This window comes from Athene noctua, chromosome 5 (genome assembly GCF_965140245.1).
Source record: "Athene noctua chromosome 5, bAthNoc1.hap1.1, whole genome shotgun sequence".
NCBI lineage: Eukaryota > Metazoa > Chordata > Aves > Strigiformes > Strigidae > Athene > Athene noctua.
This window is the reverse complement of record NC_134041.1, coordinates 25,881,529-25,906,355: the sequence shown is the minus strand read 5'-3', so window position 1 is coordinate 25,906,355 and position 24,827 is coordinate 25,881,529. Positions and strand designations below refer to the sequence as shown.

General features: G+C 35.4%; 1 protein-coding gene across 1 annotated transcript in view; it reads right to left on the bottom strand.

The window, feature by feature from the left end:
• Window positions 1–1,062: 1,062 nt before the first annotated feature.
• Window positions 1,063–24,827, bottom strand: part of DENND1B (DENN domain containing 1B) — a 162,302-nt gene continuing 138,537 nt past the window's right edge. Inside the window, exons 17-23 of the mRNA XM_074908223.1 lie at window positions 23,356–23,396; window positions 22,457–22,525; window positions 19,991–20,047; window positions 19,076–19,186; window positions 5,457–5,536; window positions 4,043–4,259; window positions 1,063–2,829 (exon numbers count right to left, since the gene is read on the bottom strand). Of these exons, the coding sequence (XP_074764324.1) occupies window positions 2,284–2,829; window positions 4,043–4,259; window positions 5,457–5,536; window positions 19,076–19,186; window positions 19,991–20,047; window positions 22,457–22,525; window positions 23,356–23,396 (1,121 nt within the window). The 3' untranslated portion in view covers window positions 1,063–2,283. The remainder of the gene's footprint in view (window positions 2,830–4,042; window positions 4,260–5,456; window positions 5,537–19,075; window positions 19,187–19,990; window positions 20,048–22,456; window positions 22,526–23,355; window positions 23,397–24,827) is intronic.

Here is a 24,827-nt window from a genome sequence, read left to right as displayed (position 1 = left end):
TCTCATCTAAATAGCATCTGAGTCACCTGGTCTGAACCAGCTGGAAAGTTTAGCGTAAAGATTTTAAATAACTGTTATGATACTTTTTAATAGTGCAGAATGTTTTGCCAAATTACATTTTTATGTAACAAAAAAAATTCCACAACATACCATGTTGATACACAAGGGAAACCAAAGGACAGATAAATACTTTGAAGTACAGACCTCTGGACATAAAACCTTTAACTCTGGAATACTGAGATTCTCCAGCAATGCAGATTGCAGATGCCCTCAGGAACATTCATGCTCCAATCAGACACAGATACGTCTGTAAGGTTTGCACTTTTACACCTTTTACCTTCATTGTACTAATTAAAAAAAATAATTCTGGAGGCTCATCCTGAATGACAAGTACTGGCCCAGCCCTTCTCATTCTGAAACAAGCTGAAACTTTTGCATTAACAAAGCCAAGGTCTCATTCTACTGGTAAAGCATCTCTTTGGTAAAGCATCAAACATTGCCTCTGTAATGATATAGATACGTTCCCTTAGGTCAGCTGCCTGGTAATAGAGCAACCAGAAAAAGCCCTTTCCATTTGTGTTAGCTAAAAGGAAAATTAATTCATAAATCTCAGCGCAGCAACTGATATTAAACTTTGCTACAAACTACTATTAAGATATTAAAGCACAATCTGATGTAAATACTGACCTCATAAACATGCTCACTCAGGCCTATACTGAGATTAAGACTAATATTCGTGCCAAAGAGGGAAAGCAATAAAAAAGGTTTCTGACGTGAATTTAGAAGACCAGGAGAGGATTCTTCTCAGGCATGTTCATTTTATACCCATGTGCTACTGCTGCCAACTGCATCACAAATATCCTTCAAAATTGACAATTCCAATCTGCTGAAACTTACTTCATGCTTGTCCTGAGCTATTGTGGAGGACAATGTATGTATTGTAAGGTGGAGAGGTGGAAAAAGAAATGAGCAGGAAAATTAAAAAAAAAAAAAAAAAAGAAAGAGCTGCTCCATTTAGCAGCAGAATTTTCAGACTTTAAATATCCAAATATTTCTCTGGAACGCTGCCAGGAGGAGGACAAATGCTTGTTCTAAAGAGAATATACATCAAGTCCATTTATTCTCCTTCACTGAATTTAGAAAGAGATTTTTGGTTGTTCAACTTGGCTAAAATGAGAGATAGATACATGCAATCTCAAGCTGAATCTGTAATTTTAGTTTTCTAGTGTTACAAGTAATTTTCAGTCGTGACTCTAATAATTTAACTAAACAGGACTTCTAAGTAACTTAGAAGTCTATTTAAGGACTTCTAAGTAACAGTAATTCAGTATACCTTCAAAAAGGTAGTTACTAAAAATGGAAAGACAATAGTACAGAAGAGGCACAAATTAGTTTTCAAACACTATGGAACTGCAGAAAATAAAAAAGAATAGAAATCTATCAATTCCACTTACACTTTTCTTTCTGAAAATGTTTAGGTGAAATAGTCTACCTAGGGAAACTGGATAATATATCTTTAAAGTGTCTTAGTTGTAAACAGAAGTTAATAAACGTCACATTATAATTCAGCACTTCATGTACTTTACAGAAGAGAGAAAAGAATGCGCTACCTTTTCGAAGTCTGGAAGACAGGGCCACAGTTTTAGTTTGGAGTAAGTTCCAAGCTATATTCAAAAGAAATTCCTTAGTCTAAAAAAAGTTTCCTTTTTGCCCACCTTTGCTGAAGCAAATTCTTGCCATGGAAAATCATTATTGCTGTTTTGTAGATTTGCATTCATCTTCTAAGATAGTTAAACCTCTTCTCAAAAGATTAAGGCAATTATTATTCATTACAAATATTAACATTTGTACATTTCAGACAAATCAGATTTCTTGGTTCGTTTAATGCTAAATGGGATTAATATAGTACCTTCAAATCCTGGTTACGTGTTAGGTGATACCTTTCCTGATGCTTAAAGAAAGCAAATGCTAGGAAGCACCATACACCTGCTGTATTCTGTATTTTTAACACAGAGACTAACTAGTACCTGATTTAAGAGTGCATTCATATTTTTAGCTCCATTTTGTGGACCTAACTGCAGCCAACAAATGAACTGGGTAAACATAGAAGCGGATGTCCCAATGGCAGAAAATGCATACTCAACTGAAGAGAATTATTTTTATAATCGCAGATCTCATTCCTTTTTCATATTTTGGTTATCATATTATATAGAGTTATATGGAGTCCTGAGTAGCCTCCCTTTAACTTCTGATGGGAGTCAAGTTTCTCTTCTCATAGTTTTCTTACGTTTTATTTCCACTGCTACTGCTAGATAAGCTATCCTTTGAAATATTTAAACCACAGTGAAAAGCAGAACTCAGTTTACATAATGACACCACTTCTTCAAGAAGTCCACTCTCCTCTGGATTTTCATTTCTTTCCTTCCCATCTTTCTCCCAAGGGACCAGAATGGATGGATGTTGAGCAAGACTTGCTGGGAGCTGATCTTCTGAGGTATTGCTTAGTGTTTCATTCCGCTTTGCATACTTACAGGAAGAATAGCCTGCTTTGAAACTTTCTAGAGAAGTAAACTGGGCACTTGATTGTACTGGAGATGGGGCTGTCATACTAGTGGTGTCCATCTTGTCAGTAATAAAGTCACTACTTTCTTCTTCCAGCCTTGAGAGAGATTCTCTATGGCCACCAGAAGAAACTTGCTTCCTAGGTGATGGAGGGAGCTGCTTCCCATGGAGGACACTGTCATCCTGACCAAGGTTCCACTCTGCTTGATCATTAGCACTGCTGCACAGCAGGGTAAGGTTGCTCTCACTAGGTGCATTCGACTTGTTCTGAAAGAAAAAACATGTGTTTATAGCTAATGTCACAAGGAATGTTGCAACACTCACACTTCTGAAACAAAAATACTGTAATGGATTTTGTGTGTTCCTAAATCATTGAACCCTTTGGGGTTCAATGTTACAAAACAACAATCCCAGAAACAATGTAAGGTCACTTCCTCGCCAGAACACTCTGTCTCTTATCCTAAGGATCACCTTTTGCACAGGGAAGGATTTCTGTCTCCCCTATCCATTCAAGTCTTTGCACAAGCAGTTTTGACAGTGAACAAAGACACACTTTGCTGCTTTGTACCCATAATACGAGAAGGAGCTGGACTAAAAGTAAAACCAGATGCCGTTTCCTCTTTGCTTCAGTAATTAATTATACCAACTTTCAATATTAAATTTTTTTGCCAAACAAACAAAAACGGGCATCTTATTAATGTGACCCCTGTGTGACACTCATAATATAAAATTTTACAAGCTTTTTAAACTTTTGCATCAGAATTAGCTGTTCCAGTAACAAACCTTCTACTATCAGATCTCTTTCAGCAAAAGTAGATGTTGGACAGCTGATATGAGCTGGAATTCAAAAACACTAAGCAATTTTTTGGCTAACATCACAAGTGACTTGCTAAGGGTTTCAGAGTAGTAGGCAAGCAGTTTGTTTGCACAGGACACTACAGGTCCTGTGCAACTCTACCTAAAAAAGGACCAAGGAAGATCTCTTATAAAGCTCTGGAGAACTACTCTAGCAATGCTTCACATGCAATTACCACATGGATCCCATCACTTAATCAAGATGGCGACATCACCATACTACTAAGACTAGTTTACGGATGCAAGGTGAAAATGGAAATAAAATACCTTCTAAACAGCATTAAAAAAGACTAAAATCAGCCTTGGGAATACCAGATTGAACAGTTAAATATAATATTAAACTATTTGATTAAGTAAATTATTACACTATTCACAGCTCTATATGTGGTTAGTGTTATAAGGGAAAAATACTGTTCTAAGATGACTTGGTAAAGTGGACAAAGCTTCTCTCAGCTGGTGAAAAACCATCATTCAGTGGCCAGAATGGTTGTACTGTTATATAGCCCTAGGAAGGCACACTCTAAGAACTACGCTGCAGTGTCTGGGCTGCATGTTGATTCCACAAGCGCAGGATTCCACTATAAAGGGATTGGAGTTGTTTTTCAAATGAAAGCAGAAGACTAACCGCAGTCTTGTAATCAATGTCATCCATTGACCTAAAGAAATCCAGGCTTTTTGCTCCTGAGAGCTTTCCTTGATCTGAACTGTGTGTGCTCAGTGTGTCCAAGATCTCTCCAAGCAAGTCCATTTCTCCTTGATGCTGAGGAGTTATTCCAGTTTCACCAGAATCATCACTATCATAAAAGCAAGCAGAAGCTTCTTCACTGTCTTCTGATGATAACCTGAAAAAAAATTTTTCATCAGCTAGGAACATAAAAGCAGTTTTATTACAGCCACTTCTGAAAGTAAGTAGGAGAATGCATTCCAAGACTTTTGAAAGTGAACATAAACCAGGATTTTCTTTCTACTCAAAAATTTTGCTGAACATACATGTATGATATCTATGGAGATGCAGTTACCATTAGCTAGTTGTACTCTCTCCTGGCTCTTCCTCAAACACTACAACTGTTTTTTTAAGTCACCCTTAATATGACTTCCCAAATCTTCCCTCCAAATTTTAGTTATTTTAAAATTGTTTCCTCTTTTCCCTTGTCTACACCTTATATTTAGGTCAGTTTTGCTACACCTCTCCAGCTGACCTAGTCACATACTTTGTTCTAGTGGCAAAACTGCAACTGTTCTGTCATATGACCAGACTTACTGGAGTACTGCCTATCTGGCAAGGAAAACCGGTGCTTTTGTCTTATTTTCTCTTTCATCCATTGCAATACCCTTACCTCTGGCCCCTATACTACTGCAGTCCTTCCCATATTGAATATGTCTATCTAGAATACTGCTACAAAGGGTATTTCCACAGCTCACTGTTCTGATGATATCCTTTGAACACTTCAGTAGCTCCCCTCTTCCCTACTGCATCATGACTTAAACTGCTTGACTTTGCTTTCAAGGTTCTTCATGGTTTATATCCATACGTTCATTATCAAAAATTATTTCCTGATTTCAATCAGAGAATGTCTCAATGCAACTTAAGCCTCAATTTATGATTTTCCTTTAATTCACATGTAGGAAGACCTTGATCTAACACTCACAAGGCCATATTTCTCTTTCAGACCCTTCAGAAAACTTTCCATTGTCATGACTACAATATCTAAAGAATAGATTAGCTGAGGTCACTGCCCACCATGTTGATTAATATTATCCCACTGTTCCTTTGTGTATGTAGTCTTATCTTTTTATCTGGAGTCTGTGAAGACCGAGGATTATGCCAAGCTCTTCTAAGCACTATAAATAATGAAAAGATATAATAGTCCGTGTCTCTTTTCAAAACTAGATTTAATCGTAAACTACTTGACATCACCTAGCTCAAGAATCAAGCTAACAGCCTGAACAGGAGAAAAATGTGTCACTTGAACTCAACTTTGCTGAATAACACTAGTTACCCTTTCTCCCATACACACACATCCAAACAGCCTTCTTACTTGCTTGTTCTCTCCATTTCGTCATCATCATCTTCATCCAAAGCAAAATCTTGGTTACTGAGACGCTGGTTGAAACGAGTCTGGAGGATAGAAGATTAACATTTAAATTTTTATTTATTTTTTCTATTTCAGCATTACTTATTTGGAGACTAGCTGCCACTTAAGTCATTAAGACCTTCCAGAGCCCTTGATGAGGAAAACCACATATAGATCAAATCTTCTAAAGGCCGTTATAAGAGGATGTGAAGTTCTCAAGTGTCACCAATTAAAGAGCAAGAGAACATTTTTCTTCATGGCCTATGAAGGGCCTTATTACTTATGCAAAGCCTGGAGTGCCTTGTTATTTATGCAAAGTCTTGATTAGCAGAAGACTGGCTATTGGAGCAAAAGCATCACTCAAGTCTACTACCTATTCTTGCAAGTATATCACAAAAAGCACTGGGGTTTACTACTTTCTGACAGAAATATTTGCTAAGTTTTGGTTGATGTGATCTACTGCGCAGAAAGAAAGATGGACTTTTGAAGTAGCAAATACAAAAGAAGTCAGGAGTCTCTTTGCATAGCTATATATATATGTTAGGGTGTTAAACAGAATTACAGAGGAAGTAGTATGCCAGCTCAAAAGCTGTGCACTAAGAATGCCTTTGTGCAGGATAATTTACTGTAAATTACAGTTCACTCAAAGTTAGCATACACTCAGAGCATCCCATGGGGAGCTGGTGTGCTGTAAATTCACACGCTACCATGCTGAGTACTCACTAACCTATCATCTCTCATTATTATTTAACAAACAGAACCAGGCTAAAGATTTCTACAGGACTTGAAAAAAGTCTCTATCTTGATCAGAACATTTAAGTCAGGAATTTTAGTTGTTTGTGCTTCACAAATGACTGTCTAAAGGTCTGTCAATCTCTTATACTCATTTTGTATCAAAAACCTGCAAAGATTAACTATGCAGGCAATCCACTGAAGAGACTCTGAACCTTGGAAAACTGGCCATAATTTAAAGACATATGGATAGAATTTGTGTAAAGGGAAGCCAGCGTTATATAACTTTAAAGAACATCACATGCAAGCAGAAAGAAGTGCTACTGCCCAAACCTCATGCAGTTCACCAAATGCCTAAAACTACAATAAGCCCCTCATGGGGGAAGAAATATGGCCTTAATTTGAGACTACATGGACCTTGGAAAGCTTATACTGTGAGATTTCAGTCCATCACCTATTACAGGTGTTGTCAATGTTCTACATGTACCAGGACACTGTAACTTTTTGCCTCCTATTATCATCAGGAACGTCTCAATGTTCACTCTTTACAGACCAACACACTTGTTCTTGTTCAACAAGAGAGATTTTAATTAAAGCAGCCAGCTTTGATAACACTTTCCATAGTTCTTGTACACAAAGAGGAAACATGGTTCTTTATGTGTTAAGCCAAATAACAGTTAATAGAATTATCAGAGTATTAAAAACTACAGAAGAACCCAAACTAAGCTTCATACTGAGCAAAAGTTATAGAAGGGAATGCAGAGAAACAAACCATTGATATTTCTCTTTCCCAGTTTTGTGAGTTCTTTGTGTCATTCCCATCAGTGCTGTAATCAATCATATCTCTGCTTGCAACTAAAGGGAGGTTAACCACTCTGTCTTAATTGATATCATTAATCAGCTATCTCACTGATTACTGCCACAACTACAGTCACTGTCTTCAGTTTAACAGTTGCTGCTTTAAGTATTTATATTCACTGGGACAATTAAAATACTTTGTTTCTATAACAGTGGTAATTTACTACTTTCCCACAAAAACATTCATTGTCATTAAAGCTCTAATCCTGGAACTGTCTCTTGGAGGGCAAAACCCTGTCTCTGTTTCACTTTCTTGGAATTTGCATCAGAATTAAATGCTACCATCATATTTACTTCAACTAACGTAAAGCGAAGATTTTGCAGGAATGAAGGTTCTTTAAAAATATTGAGAAATTTCAGAAAACAAAACCAAAACTGACACTTGTTCATCTGTAGATGGATTAACTCTGTCAATGGAATAAAATCCACAAAATAACACCCACTGACTTGTCGAAATACTAAATACTGTTTCAAAGAGCATAGATGGCAAATTTAAAAAAAAAAAAGGTTAAAATTAATTAGAATCAGCAAACACCAAAGGCATAGCAGTGAGCCCTCAGAGGATCTACAAACAGTAGTTTATTATCATTAAGTGCGTTAGTGAAAGCAAGAATAACATCCTATAAAGGAATATAACAGAGCATATATTGATAAACCTAAAAAAACCAAACCCAATAACTTTTAGTTCATGATGGTCAGACTCGCTCTTTGAAAAAATATTTCTGTTACTGATTTCAATGTACAGGGGTACAAAATTATACGGGAAGTCTTTCAAGAACTAAACCAAATAAATTGGGATTTACATACAAAGAAAAAAGCAAAAGGGGAAGGAAAGGAAAATATCTGGCTGTAAATAACAACATTCTCCAGAGTTTACAGCTCTGTGAGCTCGCCACAGAGACAACAAGCAACACATGTTTTTGAATAGGTGACTTTCCTCTAGGAGCTGTAATAAAAATGACTGCAAGGGAGAGGTATGTCCAGACTACTTTGCAAAGAAAGAAAAAGAAAGAAAGAAACTCTTAATAAATTCCAAAAGGAGAACCATAAATCTTTTTCAATGCTCCACTAAGCAAAGTGACAGAGTACATGCACCTGCAAAAGCTGTCAAAGTCATTTAAGAAGTCCTTCCATTACTGACGTACCCTGCTGTTTGCAGTTATTTAAGCTTTTAATTTCTGTCTTTTCTGCATTTTGAAGTGTGTAACCTTTTTTATACCTTTTTATGAAAAAAGGACAGACTTCTGTTTCCTTCCTGATCAGCATTCTAATAACAACCAGACCATTTAAATTTATTACCACAAGAAATTATATGGTAACACTCTTTTCTTGCTGCATGAGAACTTTATAAAGTCTTAATAGACTGCTGTCATGTTTTTTTCTATAAAATAAAGCAACAAACTTCTTTAAAGTACTCAATTGTTTTGTTTCTTCCACTAGTTCTGCTTACATAATATATCAGTTATTTAATGTATCTACTTCATATCAAAACATGAACAGTATTCGACTTCTGTTATTTCAAATTTTTCTCATCTTCAGGCACACTGTACCACAAGAATCCATCTCTCATCTTGCTTAGAATATAAGATTTCAACATACTTAAACATAACAAGCTCACGTTCTCCACAACCCACTGTTGAATCATCAAGCCTGTGTGTAAAGTATGGCAAAGGAACAACTGCAGCTGGTGTGAGGATATATATTTGTATACACTGTATACATCCTCTTTGGTTTCTGCCCCACTTTAAAATCTCATTCTACAAGTGGCCTGCTACCTATACAGTTGTGGTAAATGCTGATCACTGTAACCAGAAAAAGAAGGTGCTGACAGTATAAATACAGGTAGAACCAAAGTGAGAATAGGTCCTTAAACTGTTCTCCTCTGCTTGCTGCTAGCCTCACAGAATGTACTACTATGGCATAAAAATGTAGACAAAATGCATGAATGCTAAAGGATTTAAATGTAAGATGATTACATTCTTGATTGGGCATGAAAGTCAATCTTTGAAATGTCACCTTTTTATTTAATGCTAGACCTTTCAGAAGCACAGCTTTCTGGAATGAATGCTCATTGATTGATACTACGGTAGGAAGTTTAACAAGGCTGCTGCTATTAATTCTCCTCAACGTGAGAAACAAATAATCTTTTGATAAATGGCAGCACACATATAATTTCACATTTACTGATTATTCAATACTTCAACATGTATAAATTTTCAAGAAAAGAAAATTATCTACTATGGCTTAAATCTATGAAGCATTGTTTCCTTTTTCTTAAAAAGTTAAAGATTATTCATTCGGTACAAGAAAGCAAAATAAATACGAGTTCACTGTTATTTATTTTACCTATCATCCTCTACAACCCTATCACTGACATAATTATGGTTTCACCTCCAGTAGGGAAGCAAAAGATCTCTCAATCAAACTTTCTAGTTAAGCACAACCCATTGCCTTCCTTTCCAGTTAAAGACCGTGACCTAAAGCAATGGATAATGAAATCACAGGAAAGTACTTCAAATTACATTCCACAAGAGCCGAGACTGATGGGGGAAGAAGAGAGAGAGAAAAAAAGTACAGTTTCTAAACTTTATCTTCTTCAATGCCCTTCTTTTTCTGGGACATGGTACAACCAACCACAAGCTTAAAGTAGTGCTAGGGATACCAATTAGCTACATGGACACCAGACCAGGATAGATGCAAGCCATAATTCTGGATTAATTTATAGAAACAATGCCTTCAAAAAAAATAGTTGTGTGCTTTTCTCACAGAATGTAACACAAAGTAATGATGCCTCACAAAAAAAGGGTATCAGGATAGTTGTCCTGGATATAAATTAAATAGGTATTATCTAAGATGCCATATTTATTTTTTTAGTATTATTATTATAACACAAGACTCATGGATTAAAAACTATTAATGTTAAGTAAAAAAAACCCTTTCATCCTTCCTCGGATAGAAACATTCTCTGCTTTAACCGATTCAGACACATAGATGATGCATTTGAAAGAACATGAAGTGTCTGGAAGCATCCACAAGTGTATGCAATGAGACAGAAGTGTAATCAATTCCGAGATCCTGTTAATTAAAATGATAGGGAAACAGAGCTACAAAAAAGGAGTAGATTCCCAGTGACAGAAAGTAATCCTTTTCTGTGACAATAAAAAGCCTGCAAGAGCAGGAAATCCCCCAAAATTTGTATAGAGACATAGACAACCAGAAATGTGTGGATAAGAGTACAGGCACAGTACTTTGAAATTACAGGTAAGCTGTAATGCAACACATATCTCCACTGACTTCTGTAAAGTTAAAGGAAACAGTATCTGTGCTGATGTAGGATTTATTGTACGTAAGGATGATAAATTTGTTGAGATACTTAGTCAAAGATACGACGTTATAATTATTTATGTTCTGAATTACTGTGGTGAAAAATTAACAAACTCTAAGCTTCCTACCTTTTATGTACACCATAGTCCTGAACACAGATAATACTTGAGAATTTTGTAATATTGCTTTTGATTTTTTTAAGGATTAATCATGCTTCTGCAAATATTTTACAGAAATAGTTATTTTCTTCTCCAAAATAACAAATAAATTTCCATTTTCTCCGAAGAATGGCAGACCATTTTTCCCTCAGGAAGCCTGCACCATCTCCTGGCCCTCTGAATCAGACCAAGGCCCCACGCAGCCCACAGTCCGGTGTCACCTCCAAACAGCCAGATCTCGCTCACTCTTCTCAATGGCACAGAGGCTATTCTTAGCAAAACCGGCCATTTTCAGCTGACACACTGTGGCACCATGCCACACATCATTCTAGCTTCAAAGACTGCACCATCCGAAGGCAGCCTGGCTTCACTTTAATTGGCAACAAGCAGAAGTGTTAGTCTTTTAAAATAGGACATGGAGATTTTCAGTGCCATTTGCAACAAATAAAGCGAGCAGCTCTTTTATAAACAAGTATTATTTATGGATTTTTTTTTTTTGGTGGATGATTTTAAGACACATTCACCAGGCAGAATTTCTGGTTACAAAACCTAGGAAAACTATTACTTATTTTCCCTTTTTGATGGTTAATAATGCTCTAGGTTTGCTCAATGATTAGAGAGAAGGAAATGACAGAATGGAGGGTTGAGGGGGTCACAGTGGAGAGAGGAGCAAGAAGATAAGGGGGAACACTTGTCAGAAAAGAAAAGCTAATCAGTGTCCATATGCACAAAGGCATGTGAATGTCCACATGCAGAAAGACAGAAAAGGAAATGTGGTTTTGAGGTAACAAGAAAGTGCAGAGACATGGAAGTAACCTGGGTATACAGCATGTGTCTTTAGTAAATCAGAACAGTTGTAAACCCAGTTCATCTGCCTGGAACATGCTACATATTTGACACAATTCCTAAACAGGTAAAACAGAGATTACTGGCTAAATTGATCTTTTGGTTAAAATGTGCATCTCCTTACATCAACAAAGCTATTGCATGGTAAAATCACTGCTGGAAGTGCTGTTTACAGATCACATGTGACTTTTTCAAAGGAAAACTTACCAAAACCACTAAAGTTTAAATATACAATGTGGATGTGATCCTAAATACAAACATCATCTACCTCCAGACTTCAAGATTTAATGGAAAAATACCAAATATCACAGAACTTTAGACAGATAAAACCTGAGCAGCACTGAACTCTGTCCATCAGACCTATGGACAGTGGAATAATCTATTTGAGGGAAGCTCTGTATGAAGCTTGAAAACAGACAGACTAATCACATTTCCAAGGAAAAAAAGGTTGTGCCTTTAGAAACAAAATTATTGACTCCAAGCATGTTTCTGTCTAAGGCCCCCAACCAGAAGAATTAACAAGGAGGAGTCCCTCCTCCTGTTTGACACCAGTAGGAGTCTTCTGCTCAACAAAGAAGGTCTTTCTCTACAAGGTGCTGAGGAACAAGGATGGTACTCAGATGCTGTTTACTAATTTCAGATATTTTAGAGCCTAAATTAGACAATTAACAGCAGGAGAGAGGCATCATCAGGATGCCATCTAGATTCTAGGTGGGCTGAGTTGCCCTTTGGTCATGCCCCCTCTCTCCACTTACTGTGGAAAGAGCCCTGGGTAGCACTGCTGCTAACTTCAGCATTTCAGTAGCATCTAAAATTAAATGGGTTGAATTTGGGCTTTCACACTCAAAGATGCTGAGATCCCTGCAGAAAAGGCTTTTCCCTGTTTCTTCTACTCCTTCCTTTTGCCCCCCAGCCAAGCTTTATTCTTTAATTGAACCTCTTTATTAATTCTTTTCACTCTTAGGTACAGAATTAGCAAGAGAAAGAAAAGGTTGGGGAACATAGCAGTACTATAACAAAATTTTAGACATAAGGTTGTTCTCTCCAAACTTTCAGGCCAGAAGGCAAAAGCAATAAGGAAGCTGGGATGCAGGTCCCAACCATTGGCTTATGGTTCTTCTGGCTCCCTGCTTAGGCTAGATGAGCCAAAATGCGACTGGTGGAAGACAGAAGATACACAGAAAATGAAAGCAGAAGATACCACTGTTACATTAAGATGTCAATAAATTCTCCCGATGAAAAAATTAATCTGGTTATTTCAATTAATTATTAAAGACAGAAAGGTTCATCCTGTTTTGAAGGTACTTTGTGAAACAGCAGTTTTCTTTCAGATCCTTCAGAAAAACAAAACCTTGGTAGACATATGAGTATGGTTAGTTTGTTTGTAGAAGAAAGACCTTCAGAAAGGCTGCGTTTCTATTTGTTAGAAAACTAAAATAGGTGACAATAATAGCCAGAAAAAGTATCTGCAAACTTTTTGCTTGTTTAAATGTCTCTCTCCACAGGATCAATCAGGGGTAGATGTGCTGATGACTTCACTGAAAAACCAAGCATTCCACTGAATGCCCACAGTGTAACAAAAAATTCCAGAGTGACTTCCCAACCATTACACTATCTTTCCATTCTTTTTGTTTTTAAATTGGAATCATGGTAATTAGTGAAGAGATTTCTCAGGTGATGCGTACTGCAAAACTCAAAGAAGAAGAGGCAGCCACAAAGTTTACACTGGTTTATGGGGGCAGAATGAACAGCAGAACTCTGCCACAGAGACTTCTAACAGTCCTTCACTTAAAACCATGGTGAGAAGAGATCAGGGCAGAGAACAGGAAAGAACTCACACTATTAAAAACCCTGAAATATTTTTTTTAAAGGCTTTAGAAACTTATACCATTTTTTTCTTTAAATGTGTTCACTGACTAAATTAAAATCAGTCGCTGTCACTGTATAGAGGCTGTATCTACTATCTTCTAAGGGAGCAGGTGGGGGTGAGGTTTGAGAAATCTTGTAATTATACCTCTACTTGGTAGCGTATATTCCTGGAAATAAAATTATGCATGATACATGAAAGAATCTAAATGTTTAAATTATACAAAATACAGATAATCTTTCCATTTAAAAAAAATAATTACTGCTTGATTTGTAAGTGGTTTTCTGTTGTAAAAAACAAGGTTTATACAAGGCAAAGGATACATGTGAGCCTGTAATACTTTGGAAAGGTATCAGAGCCACGAGAGGGCACTCTCGTAATCTGCAATTTGAATTTTTGCTGCCTAGCTTTTTCATTTTTAATTAAAAGGAAATCTGACTGTTTTGCAGAATGAAGAGATCTTACTTGACACACCAAGACAAAAGATTCTTCTCCATATTAAAGGAAGCTAATGATATCTAAAATATTTTCAAATTAGACTTTAGCTAAAGAAACAGAATCTACTAATCAACAAATGCTTAGTTAAAAACTGTATTTTACAAAAACAAAACACGAATTACATTAAAAACTAGCCCTTACTGTTTATGACATCTGTCAATTTGTAACATTTTATTAAATGAGCATAGAAGGTACCTCCGGCTACATAAACAGTATTATCTGTGGATGCTAGGCATAGACATGATCTCAAGCACATTTTATGAATCCAAATACAGGTAGATGCCCTTAATCAGAGCTTCTATGCTTCTGAAATTATTGTGGGGTTGCCTGCAGGATTATTTTTCTCTTTTTTTCTTAATGGGGTTCAGTCATCTTATACAGAACATGTATATTCAGCACTGCATTATCACAAGCATTGCCTCTCCTCTTTTTTATCTCTGGAAAAAAAAAGTCTTCAGAATCGCCCACTCTCACCACCTTTTTCAGGTTAGGAGAGTAATCAGTTACTGGAAGCCCTTTGTAGCTAATGATTATGTCGTTTATATTAGTGGCCATTGTAGGGGTATTGATAAATGGGGCACTCCTGAAGATAAGGTTACTCTGAACACATCTTCCTGCCTGACACTTGCTATCTTTGTTGAACAGAAGCCAAGTATACCTACTGCAAACTGAATTACATATTGTCTAGTTAGTAGGATATACTTCAACAAAAGTGTAAAAGCTGTATCTGCGATACACTTTTAAAAAGTAATAAAAAATGGTAATTCTCTTCCATTCAAGAATACCAAGAAAAAAGTTTAGTCTAACTTAGCTTTTACTACCTTACACAAAAGTGTTTTTAAAACCTTCTTAGAAACTGTATTTGGATCCTGCAAAGTCATGGGAAGTAGTTCACTTGATTTCTTCATAAACAAACATTTAAAGTAGTGCTGACACACAGTGATTGCTGGTAAATCCACACTTAGGATCCAAATCCCTGTTTCCATTATGGCTGCAAGGTAGTACATGCCTAAAGGTACAGGTATTACATACATTTCCTCAGAGACAAGGAGCATTGCTAACTTACTAATTATAAAGTAAAGTGGTAGTTCTTACTCGGTATTCTGCAAACCTTCAAGAATGTTTTATTAGTCACTAAATACACTAGGACTACTGACATCCTGAAATGCTTGATTTTTAATAAGCTACCCTATCACCTGATATAACAGTAATATTACAAAGATCATATTCGTGAAATCCAACAGATCTTCCTGACATTCTATCCTGGCTCATAATAAATACACTCCCTTTTCAGTTATATATTATTTTGGAACAATTTTATAGAGCTCTTACTGCATTTAGGCCCCTGTCTACCAAGAAATCTGCATTACCTGGGAGTACATAATGAAACAGAATTAAAATAGATTATCTAAAAACTGAATGCACAGTAGTCTAATACATGCCATATCCTCCTCATCAATAGTTAATGGAACTCAGCAATATCGTTGTCAAGATACTGCAGCACTGAAGCAATCTCATGCTTGCATTAATTTTTATTTCAAAAATTTTAGCTGGTAATTTCTTCTATCTTCTACATACCTAACTAATGTTGGAGATAAAGCATACCAGAGACATATTATTAGATCTAGGCATGAAACAGTTAACAGCAGTGCACATGCCAAGGTTTTAATAAGGCTTAACAATAAAAAGCTTCAATCCTCCACTTTCACTAGATTTTGTTGTTGTGGTTTTCCCTTGCTTAGGGCAATCCATCTGTTAATGTTGACTTGCAATATAGTTAAGCTCGCACATGTATAAAAAGCCTAGAAGAGCTAACCTAAGCAAGAGTAAGCTCAAATGAATATTACAGAGATAGAACAATTCATCTTAGGCAAAGATTAATTGTGTGTGTGCGCACGCGCGTGCACACAGGCACGTATGAGTGCACTCCCGTTATTCTTTTTTTTTTAGAAAGACTTTTACAACACAAATTATAAAGGGGCAATCTGATCACTACAGTTTGTGACAACACATTTAATTATTTATCCTCTGATTAGGTTTTGACAGCTATTTTACATGTTATAATTTATTTTGATTAACCCTTAATTTTTTTAAAGTCTAGTGCTGATCTGGCAAAAAAAAACCCAACCAAAAATCCCCCCAAACCCAATAAAACCACTATGACAGCAGTGATAAAGCTTAGTAAATATTCATTGTTAAAAACAGCTCTGCACTGTGACCAGTGCTGGTATTCTCCCTGGGCCAAACTGGCCTTGTTTTCAATAAAACCAGAGAAGTATCCTTTCCCTTGAGCCCTGTTAGGCTGAGGCTGCAGTTGGAACTGTCATCTTCACACAAAAGCAAAGGGGTTGGGTTTTACAAACGCAAAGCCTAATTGGGAGATCTTCATGGCTGTACCCTTGACATTTATTAAAGCCTCATCAACAAAACAGGAAATAACTGTACTAATTAGCAGACCCACATACAAACTACTATTTGTTGGGGTAAAAGCAGATTCACTTCCTATTGTAAAGGAAATGTCCTCCTAGACCCCAAAATCCTGTTATGAACCAAATATTAAAATGATCATTTACAGTAAAGGAAACTTTCATATCATACATAATGTTTCAAGGAAAATATGTTTTACAGCCTCTCAGGTAATTATTAATTGGTATTTACATTCCACTGTTTCCAAGAGGTGGAGAATGGAAAGCTCAATGCATGCATCTAACATGAAATAAAATGTAACACCAAATTCTTTATATACAAGTTTTTAAATGTTTCAGTATGGAAGTGATAGTAATAAAATGCAGAGGTACCTCTTGTTTGAAAGTAAGATGCCTATTAAAAGAAATCTCTTTCTTTTGTTTGTTTGTTTAGGTTTTGGGGGGATATTCACGTACACTGACATTGCAACTTAATACCTGGTCCTTACATTAACTATACATCTAAGTGCATAAACTGCACTTTAGCATGATCCTTATACTTCTATAGACACTCATGGTCACTATTTTAGAAATCTGGGTGGAGAGGTTCATTTGCAGAGTAACAAGTTACAGATAAAAGGATTAAACCTGACAACAATATCAATCTGTGAAATTCGGGTTTTTTTAAACGGCAGATTCAGTACTAGATCAAACATAGTCTCTCATACACATGTACTTGTGAATATAAATGCATGTTTTCATTTGGATGTAAAATTTAAAACAACCACTTATGAATAAAGAACTTGCATTTATGTTATCTGATTCAAATACCAAGAACAAAAATGAAAACGGCAGTAGCAACAGCAGACTATTATTTTTTAGAAATATTTTGGTTTGTTTGCTTTTGGGGAGGAGGAAAAAGTGGGAATTGTGTGAGTGAGAGGTGAAAGGAAAAGTGCGAGAGCAGAGTTCCTGGGGAGCAATCACCATTTGCTCCTTCCTGCCCATTGGGCTCATGTGACATTTGGGACGAGAGCTGGGTAGAAGACATCGGACCTTTAGACTGCAGCAGGGCAAAACTGCAGTGGTATCAGTTGTAAGCTTTGCTAGCAAACAAACCCTATATATGTACATGTATGGGCTTGTGTGTATATACATACATAAACACACATGTGTATATGTATATATGTAAACAAAACTGTGGCTGGATATGCACTCTTCCTGCCTTGTTTTCAAAACTAAAAGATGACTGGTAGAAGCAGCAACAATAATATTGAAGGATTTAGTAGTATAGAGCTGTACGAAGACAAAAACATAAAGAAGTTAAATTGTTGTGATTGATGACAGGCCTTCAAATGAATTGTTTAATTGTACTAAGGTAAATTATACTCTTTTGTATCTCTAGACTCCTGTACCTAACAGCAGGTAACACTACCATCTCAGTAAATCATGGCAGATTTCTTTAATAAAAGCAGCCTATAAAAATTCACTGACTACAAGGGTACATCTGTGATACATATTTACACAAATACATACAATTGTAGGCTCACCTACACTAACCTGTGAATGTTGGTTTATAATGCATTAAAAGCTATTTAGTACTTCGCATTATCAAATTCCTTGGGGTGGGAAGCTGCTACATATTAAAATGACAGTTACCTATTAGAAACAAATATTTTAAGAATCGTTCATGTTATTAACATTAGAGCTCTATATTAATACGTTTAGAATTGCAGATCTTTTCTTCTGATAACTCAGTGAGGAAAATCTACTGTACAGAAGTTCCTGAAAGAATGCAGGCACCACAGCTGCCTGTATATCAAAATATACTGAGGGCACATAGTTTAAAACTTTATCACTGGCTTTAAGAGATCATGAAAACAGGTTCAAAGTAAAACCGGCCTAAATAATTAAAGCAGAAAGTCTTTGTATTATTTATAACCCTACTAAAAATAATGACGATACTAATGCACGATTTCAACATCATTCAGCAATAATCTGCATCAGTTTTACGTTAAATTTCACGAACTTTTTATTTATATGGATAAAAACTAATTCAAAATCAGGCAATTCAGGTTATCACTGCAATACTTAAAGCAAAAAACCAAGAGTTGTTAGATTAGCTGGACTGAATTTCTATACTTAATTCGCATATGAGGAAGATATATGCATTAAAAATCCATATAAAAACATTCATTATATGTATTTAAAGCATGCAATATAATGAAAAAATATATACTCACGCATTAAAATATATACATATACAGGTATTTATTCCCAGAAAAAGTGTTACAAGAACTATTTTATTGATACTGTTGAAATAAAACTGTCAAAATGAATGCAAAGACATTAAAACACTTGCCAAAGTCGAGACACTACACCTGTTACTTCAAATCAAGACTAGAAAGGATTAGAGAACAAAAGGACAAGAGATTGGCACCATATTAACTAGCTGACTTATTAATAAAATAATAAATCATAACTATCTGAGCAAAATTAAAGGCCATATGACTGCCAAATCAATTTACTAGGAACACAAAATTAATGTGCCCTACTATAAGGAACCAAAAAAGATAGCTTAACAGATCTGTGAATAGACCAGAATGTATTTGCTCTGAGAAACCTTTATCAAAAACAGTACTCAAGATTTAAATCTCAGATCCATACTTAGAAATCTCCTGGTTTTTCCCCCTCTCAACAGGGATGAAATACAAAGAGCATTTTTCCACCGTTCAAGCAGTACAGCAGTATTACCATAAACATAGCCTTTTAATCACACAACCCAAACACACACACCAAAATAATCTTAAACAGATTCACTGATGCATTACTATAAATGGCAAAAAATTTTCCTCATATGTATGCAAATAAGAACAGAAGTTTCAGGTGTCTTACCTGTGCCAGTCTTCTTTTTTCTGAGTTTGCTCTTTTCTCATAATGCAATGTGTAGACAGGAGCAGTCTGTACCGCTCCAGCACTGCAAGTTCCATACTCTTCCTCACTCTCCTACGTAACAAACCAGATTTAAATTCCTTTATCTATAACCATTATCTGCAAACGTACCCTCCATATTATGCATGCAGAATGCATTCAAAATTATCTTGCCACAATCTATTACTGTCATGAAAATACCATCTGTAGGAAGAAAATCAAATTTACCTTTTCAAGAAGCTGAATTATCAACACTGTTATTTAAAAGTTGAATTGTTTGAATGTCTAGGAAATATTTTTGAAAGTTTTCTTAAAATAGCATAAAATATATCTAAAATCCAGTTCCTTCTCCCTACAGAAAAATCTTATGTGGAAACAAAATTTTCAATGGGAAAAGCAGCTGCAAAATGCCTAAAATATATTTTCTGATATTTTGGCAATGTTGCTTTTGCAAAATGAAACTATTCCTTAATTTTTAAAAACATTGCCATTCTTCACATATCTTTAAGAAACCAAAACTACACCTTCTGAAATACACTGTACTGCAAGACTCTCCCATCTCAAATTCTCAGCTTGAAGCAAAGGCTTCGATTGTGATATCAAAGCAATCAACTTTATGAATACATACATCCTGTTAATGTATCTTTGAAGACCTCTGTTGTTCTATGATAAAATATGCAAACAATAAAGAGATTATTCAGTGGATGCATAGAATGACAGATAGTTGCCAGAGGGCTCGTTATGAAAAATGTATTGTTGAACAAAGGGCTAAGCATATTTCAAAAGTCATTAAAAACACAAATCTCATGTGATTTGTAAAGTATAGGCTTCAAACTGATACAGGAAGCAATATAAGAAAGTAAATAGTGTACTACATACCTTGTGTTTTAACTTACTCTTCACTTCTTTTATACCTTGCCTTGCCTGATTTTTTGCCTGGAAAAATAAAAAAGGACTTAAGCAGCTCTGCAAGACACCATGGAACATGCTTTATGATGCCATACTTATTTTACCTTTTTTTTAAACACCTGGTGATATAAAGAAGGGCAATAACCTTTATCACAGCTTTCATACATGCACTGTCAGTATATCTTATATAGTCATGCTTTGTCTGTATATTTAAGGATTTTTTTCAGTACATGCGTGCCAATGCTGTGAAAACATATATACTCAAAAATTCTCCAATATTACTAAGAACAGGCTAAAAATGGTTCTGTACATCTCTCCTTTACTTGAAATGGTCCTTTAAATTTGAAAGGGTATTTTAGCAGTAAGGCATGTTGGAAAAATGTTAAGATTTTCAAGATGACTGTTACAGTGTTCCAGTCTGGCAACTTGCAGGGCAACATCAATCTTAAGAGAAATGAAGTGATTTCATATGCAGATGGAGATTTTGCCCAGTGTTGTTGAACAGCATAGTGCTGCTATTTAGGGGAGAATTCTGTATGTATTAAAATAGGCAGCCAAGGATCACTGTTGCATAGGAAACAGCCAAGAATGTTCTTCCATAGAGAAATGAATTATCAATACAGAATACCATGTACTTATGTTAAGAACATTATTTAATGGGTGGGGGAGGGGTAGAAAAAAAAGAAAAGGTGAGGGGAATGACACCAAAACCCCTAACCCTAACAGAAGAAACCTTATCTTTCTTAGATGAATATAATAAAAAAATACAAAAGTTTTCAAGGTTGTCTTGAAAACAGGACTTTAAAAAAATATATTTAAAGGGCATCAGTATGTGGAAAACATCTATTTTTCTATAGTTTTCTATACATGGAAATTCAGAAAAAGAAAATCAAGAGGTCAGAGAGTCTTTTTTGATCCTTAAATCATACGTCTATAAGCTCAATAACAGCACAATGGGGTGCCATGTAGCAGATGCTAACCTGTGAGCCTCTTTAAACTTTCCAGATCATGCTCACACCATTTGGATTAATTTTGGAGTGCTTTGTTCTAACTCTGAGGGATGGTACCAAGCATATTACTCAAGGCTACCAATCAGTTATCTAGCAATCAAGAAATGCATATTTCATTTCTATAAGAGGCTCCATAAAGGGCATCAGCATAAGAAATTAAATGGGGTATAAGTAAAAATACCTCCTACACACAGATCCTCACAAAATTTACTAATGTTTCATAGCATACACAGAAGTTCACTGTGAAGGACATAATTATCAAAATTGAAGGCTGGGAGAAGAGCATGTAATGAGCAGTCTAAGTTAGTGCACACTGAAGAATAATTTGCAGATAACCTGTTAATGAACCATTTTTAAAAATCATAAATGAGTCCATGAATATCAAGTATATTTAATTTACTTACCTGTTCCTCTCCATGACTGCTGTGTTTTTGAACTGATGTAAAATTAAAAATTCTATTTGAAAACTTTATTAAAATGCACTAGCCTAGAATGATGTACTGATGTATTCAGGACTACTTATTATGCATCCAACTAGTGAAAACACTTGGAAAAGCAAAAAGGAAGCCAAAAGTCTTTTCCCATACATTAAAAATGCAACCTTAAAATACTTCCCCCTTCATTTTACACTACTGCTGTTTTTCTATACTGAAAAATACCATAAAATTTCACATGCTTTATTTGTTAGTCAGTCTTAGAAAACAAATCTTTTAAGCCTAAAGGTATAAGCATTAAATCCAGTGATAAATTAATATTCTAGTATAGTCTTTAAAAGAACAGGTGATAGAAAAGACCTGCTGCACACATAACTGATGCTTTACCACATCTTTTCAGAAAAGTGAAATTGCATCTGTGTAAGCCAGGACTCCATTTGTCCAGCACAAAACGTATCTCTTCTGAATACACACCTCTACATCATGTTAACACTATATACTATGCAACTATATACTATAACACTCTATTTATGTCACATATAAATGTAACATTTAGAAAATCTTTTACACTCACATTAACTTTGCAATGCCTCTGTTGTGTTACCAGACCATAGTGTGAATGACAATTTCTATTTTCAGAGGCCCTATTTTAAACATGTCACTAGGTTAGGAAGAGTTTACAGCTACATATCAAATACCTAAATGCTATTTAAATAATCTTCTAGTATGTAGTATGTTTGAAACAAAGACAGTACACTGACGCTTTGAAAATGTATATTGTTATGTACAAGCTATCTGGAAGACTCTAAATCAATTCTAAATCCTAGTGCTATATGAGAAAACAAATGAAGCTAAAAACTTTCTACAGGCTGAAGTGTTTTTCTGCAGTATATTTATAAAATGCTTAGGTCCTTAAGTATTCAGGAAGAATGAGAGTTTGTAGGAAGTTGCTGTATTTTTATGCATTATTTATTTAAAATAGATGATCTTACAAATTTATATGCTGTTTTCACAGCCGGAGTGGCTTTGGTCATTGCTGTGTTGATCAGCGCACTGCCTTTCTGCAATATACAAAAAAATTTATTTTAGCAACATTTTAACATAAGTCAAACCTTAAGACAACAGCAAGGAAAAATAAAGTGTGCTGTAAAGAAATAACAAGCTTCGTTTTAAATCGGTAAGAATAACACAGCTGTGTTTCCTCCCCAACCTGCTGTCTGCAGATACACAAGGGTTACAGTACATCATTATCATAGTTGACACATTTATCAATGCATTCTAACAGAATGATGTATTTTCAGTCGTCATTCATTGTTACCATTTCAAAATCAATTCAGAAGTCATGGCTATTTTTCATGTGTTCCTATCATATTTATTACACAACTTAAAAATACTCCGACCTGACAGAAAGAATTCTCTCATTTAATCAAACAAGGATTCTCTTAATCTAAAATAATACATTTTACTAATCCTGCAGAACAACAAGGTTATACCAAGGGTCTTTTGCTAGTCAAACTGCACAAATCCATATTAACTAAATTGCTATTTACTGGAAGTGATAAACTTTGTATCAAATTGTACTGTCACACCTAATTCACAATTATGGAATGTAACATGATACAGAAAGCAGTGAAATTTGTGATTATACAGACAGAAGAACTCTGTGTGACAGATGGAAGAACCTTGTGTGTTTTGGCATTTGTTTTGTGTATGGGACTTTTTCTTAAATCTTCAAGAAAAAGCCCACAACATTATTGCATATAACACAGACATGTTATCTATTATAGAATGTACTTTCAAATAAACAAACTTTTATCATTATATATATGTAAGGAAAAGGACAAAGACTAAGAACAGGATGGTCACTATAATTACTTAACCAAGTTTATACCTTCACTGTATGCATCCACTGCTGATAAGATCTTGAATTTCCTGAAATAGAAAAGTAACACAATCAAACATATATTAAACATTTTAAATGTTTCACCTCTCCTCACAATCTGCATAAAAAATTCCCTTATAAGATTATTGATTTATTTCACTCTTCCCAGATGGACAAGGAATGTAAAGATAAGAATATGTGTGTACTAAGAAAAAAGCCTAGGTATCTCTTATTTCACTGTATCTATTTAGTTCGTAAAAGCCTATCTTTTCACCATACAGAGTTTTTAATTCTTTTAATTAAGGTAAAAGAGAAATTAAAACTTCAATAAGGTAACATACTGCTTGGAAGTCTAAAAACACCAGCTCAAAGGAAAGAATAATATATAATGAACTGTATTCAAGTATAATGGACAAACTTTCAAGTACAACAACGACATGTACTGCAGATGGTACCATCCCAAGGAAAAAGAATGAGAGAAAAGTCTAAGGATTATGGCACAAAGAGAGAAAAGTCTATTATGGCACAGCTATATACTCCTGTGCAGGAAAAATCCTTTTAAATTTTTAACTGTATCTACTTTCTTTCACAAACGAAAACCTCTAAAAGTCAAGTGAGAGCTACTGGCTTCTGTAAGACTACTGAGGACTACTGTGCCACTAAACTGGTGATGATGGACAGGGTTAAATTCTACTGAGCACTTGATGAAGAAAGAACCATATTGATATATCCTTGACACTGAAGAATTTTCATAGGGATTCTCAAAACTTCTTTAGCTTTGCAGTAATCAATTAACTAAGGTCTGGGTGGAATTATTGCATTGGCTAGTGGAAAGCCAAAACATTCTCCTAGAACATGGCTGAGAACTAACTGGATCATTGTAAGAGGTATTCCCAAGTTTCTCAATGAGGTGAAAAAAATGAGTTGTTTATATCCCTCTCAGGCACTTTCACCAATTCCACTAAATTCTTTACAAGCAATTTTGAGACAGCCAAACTCCCAGGAATGATGTCACAAGTGAAAGCAATGCTTGCTTAGAAAGGAGAGAACCTGATGATCATTATGATCCTCATCTCCAGTAAGAATGCCAAAGACCAACCATAAAGCAAAAATTACTCATTTTTTACTCCTTCGATCTGGCTCCCTGGAACTATCAGAGAAGGTAGCATGCCAATAACATGTAATAAGATGAAATTTAACCACTGCTAGTGTGTTAATGGAACTTTAATGAAGCACAAGTACTTTTTTTAACATGACATTTCATAACTTCAAATTCTTATCAACGATATTCATATATCATCTGGCTTGTGTCTTTAACAGCGACTCTTTCCACAACTGATTTTTCTCTCTGTCACAGTCTATGACTTAAGCAATCACTAGAGGCAGTAAATGAGATGACAGAAAATCACCAAGAAGTTTAACTGTCTTCTAGTTGTGTAGAGAGACTTCAGGGAAGGCAATAAAGAAAACAGATAAATACT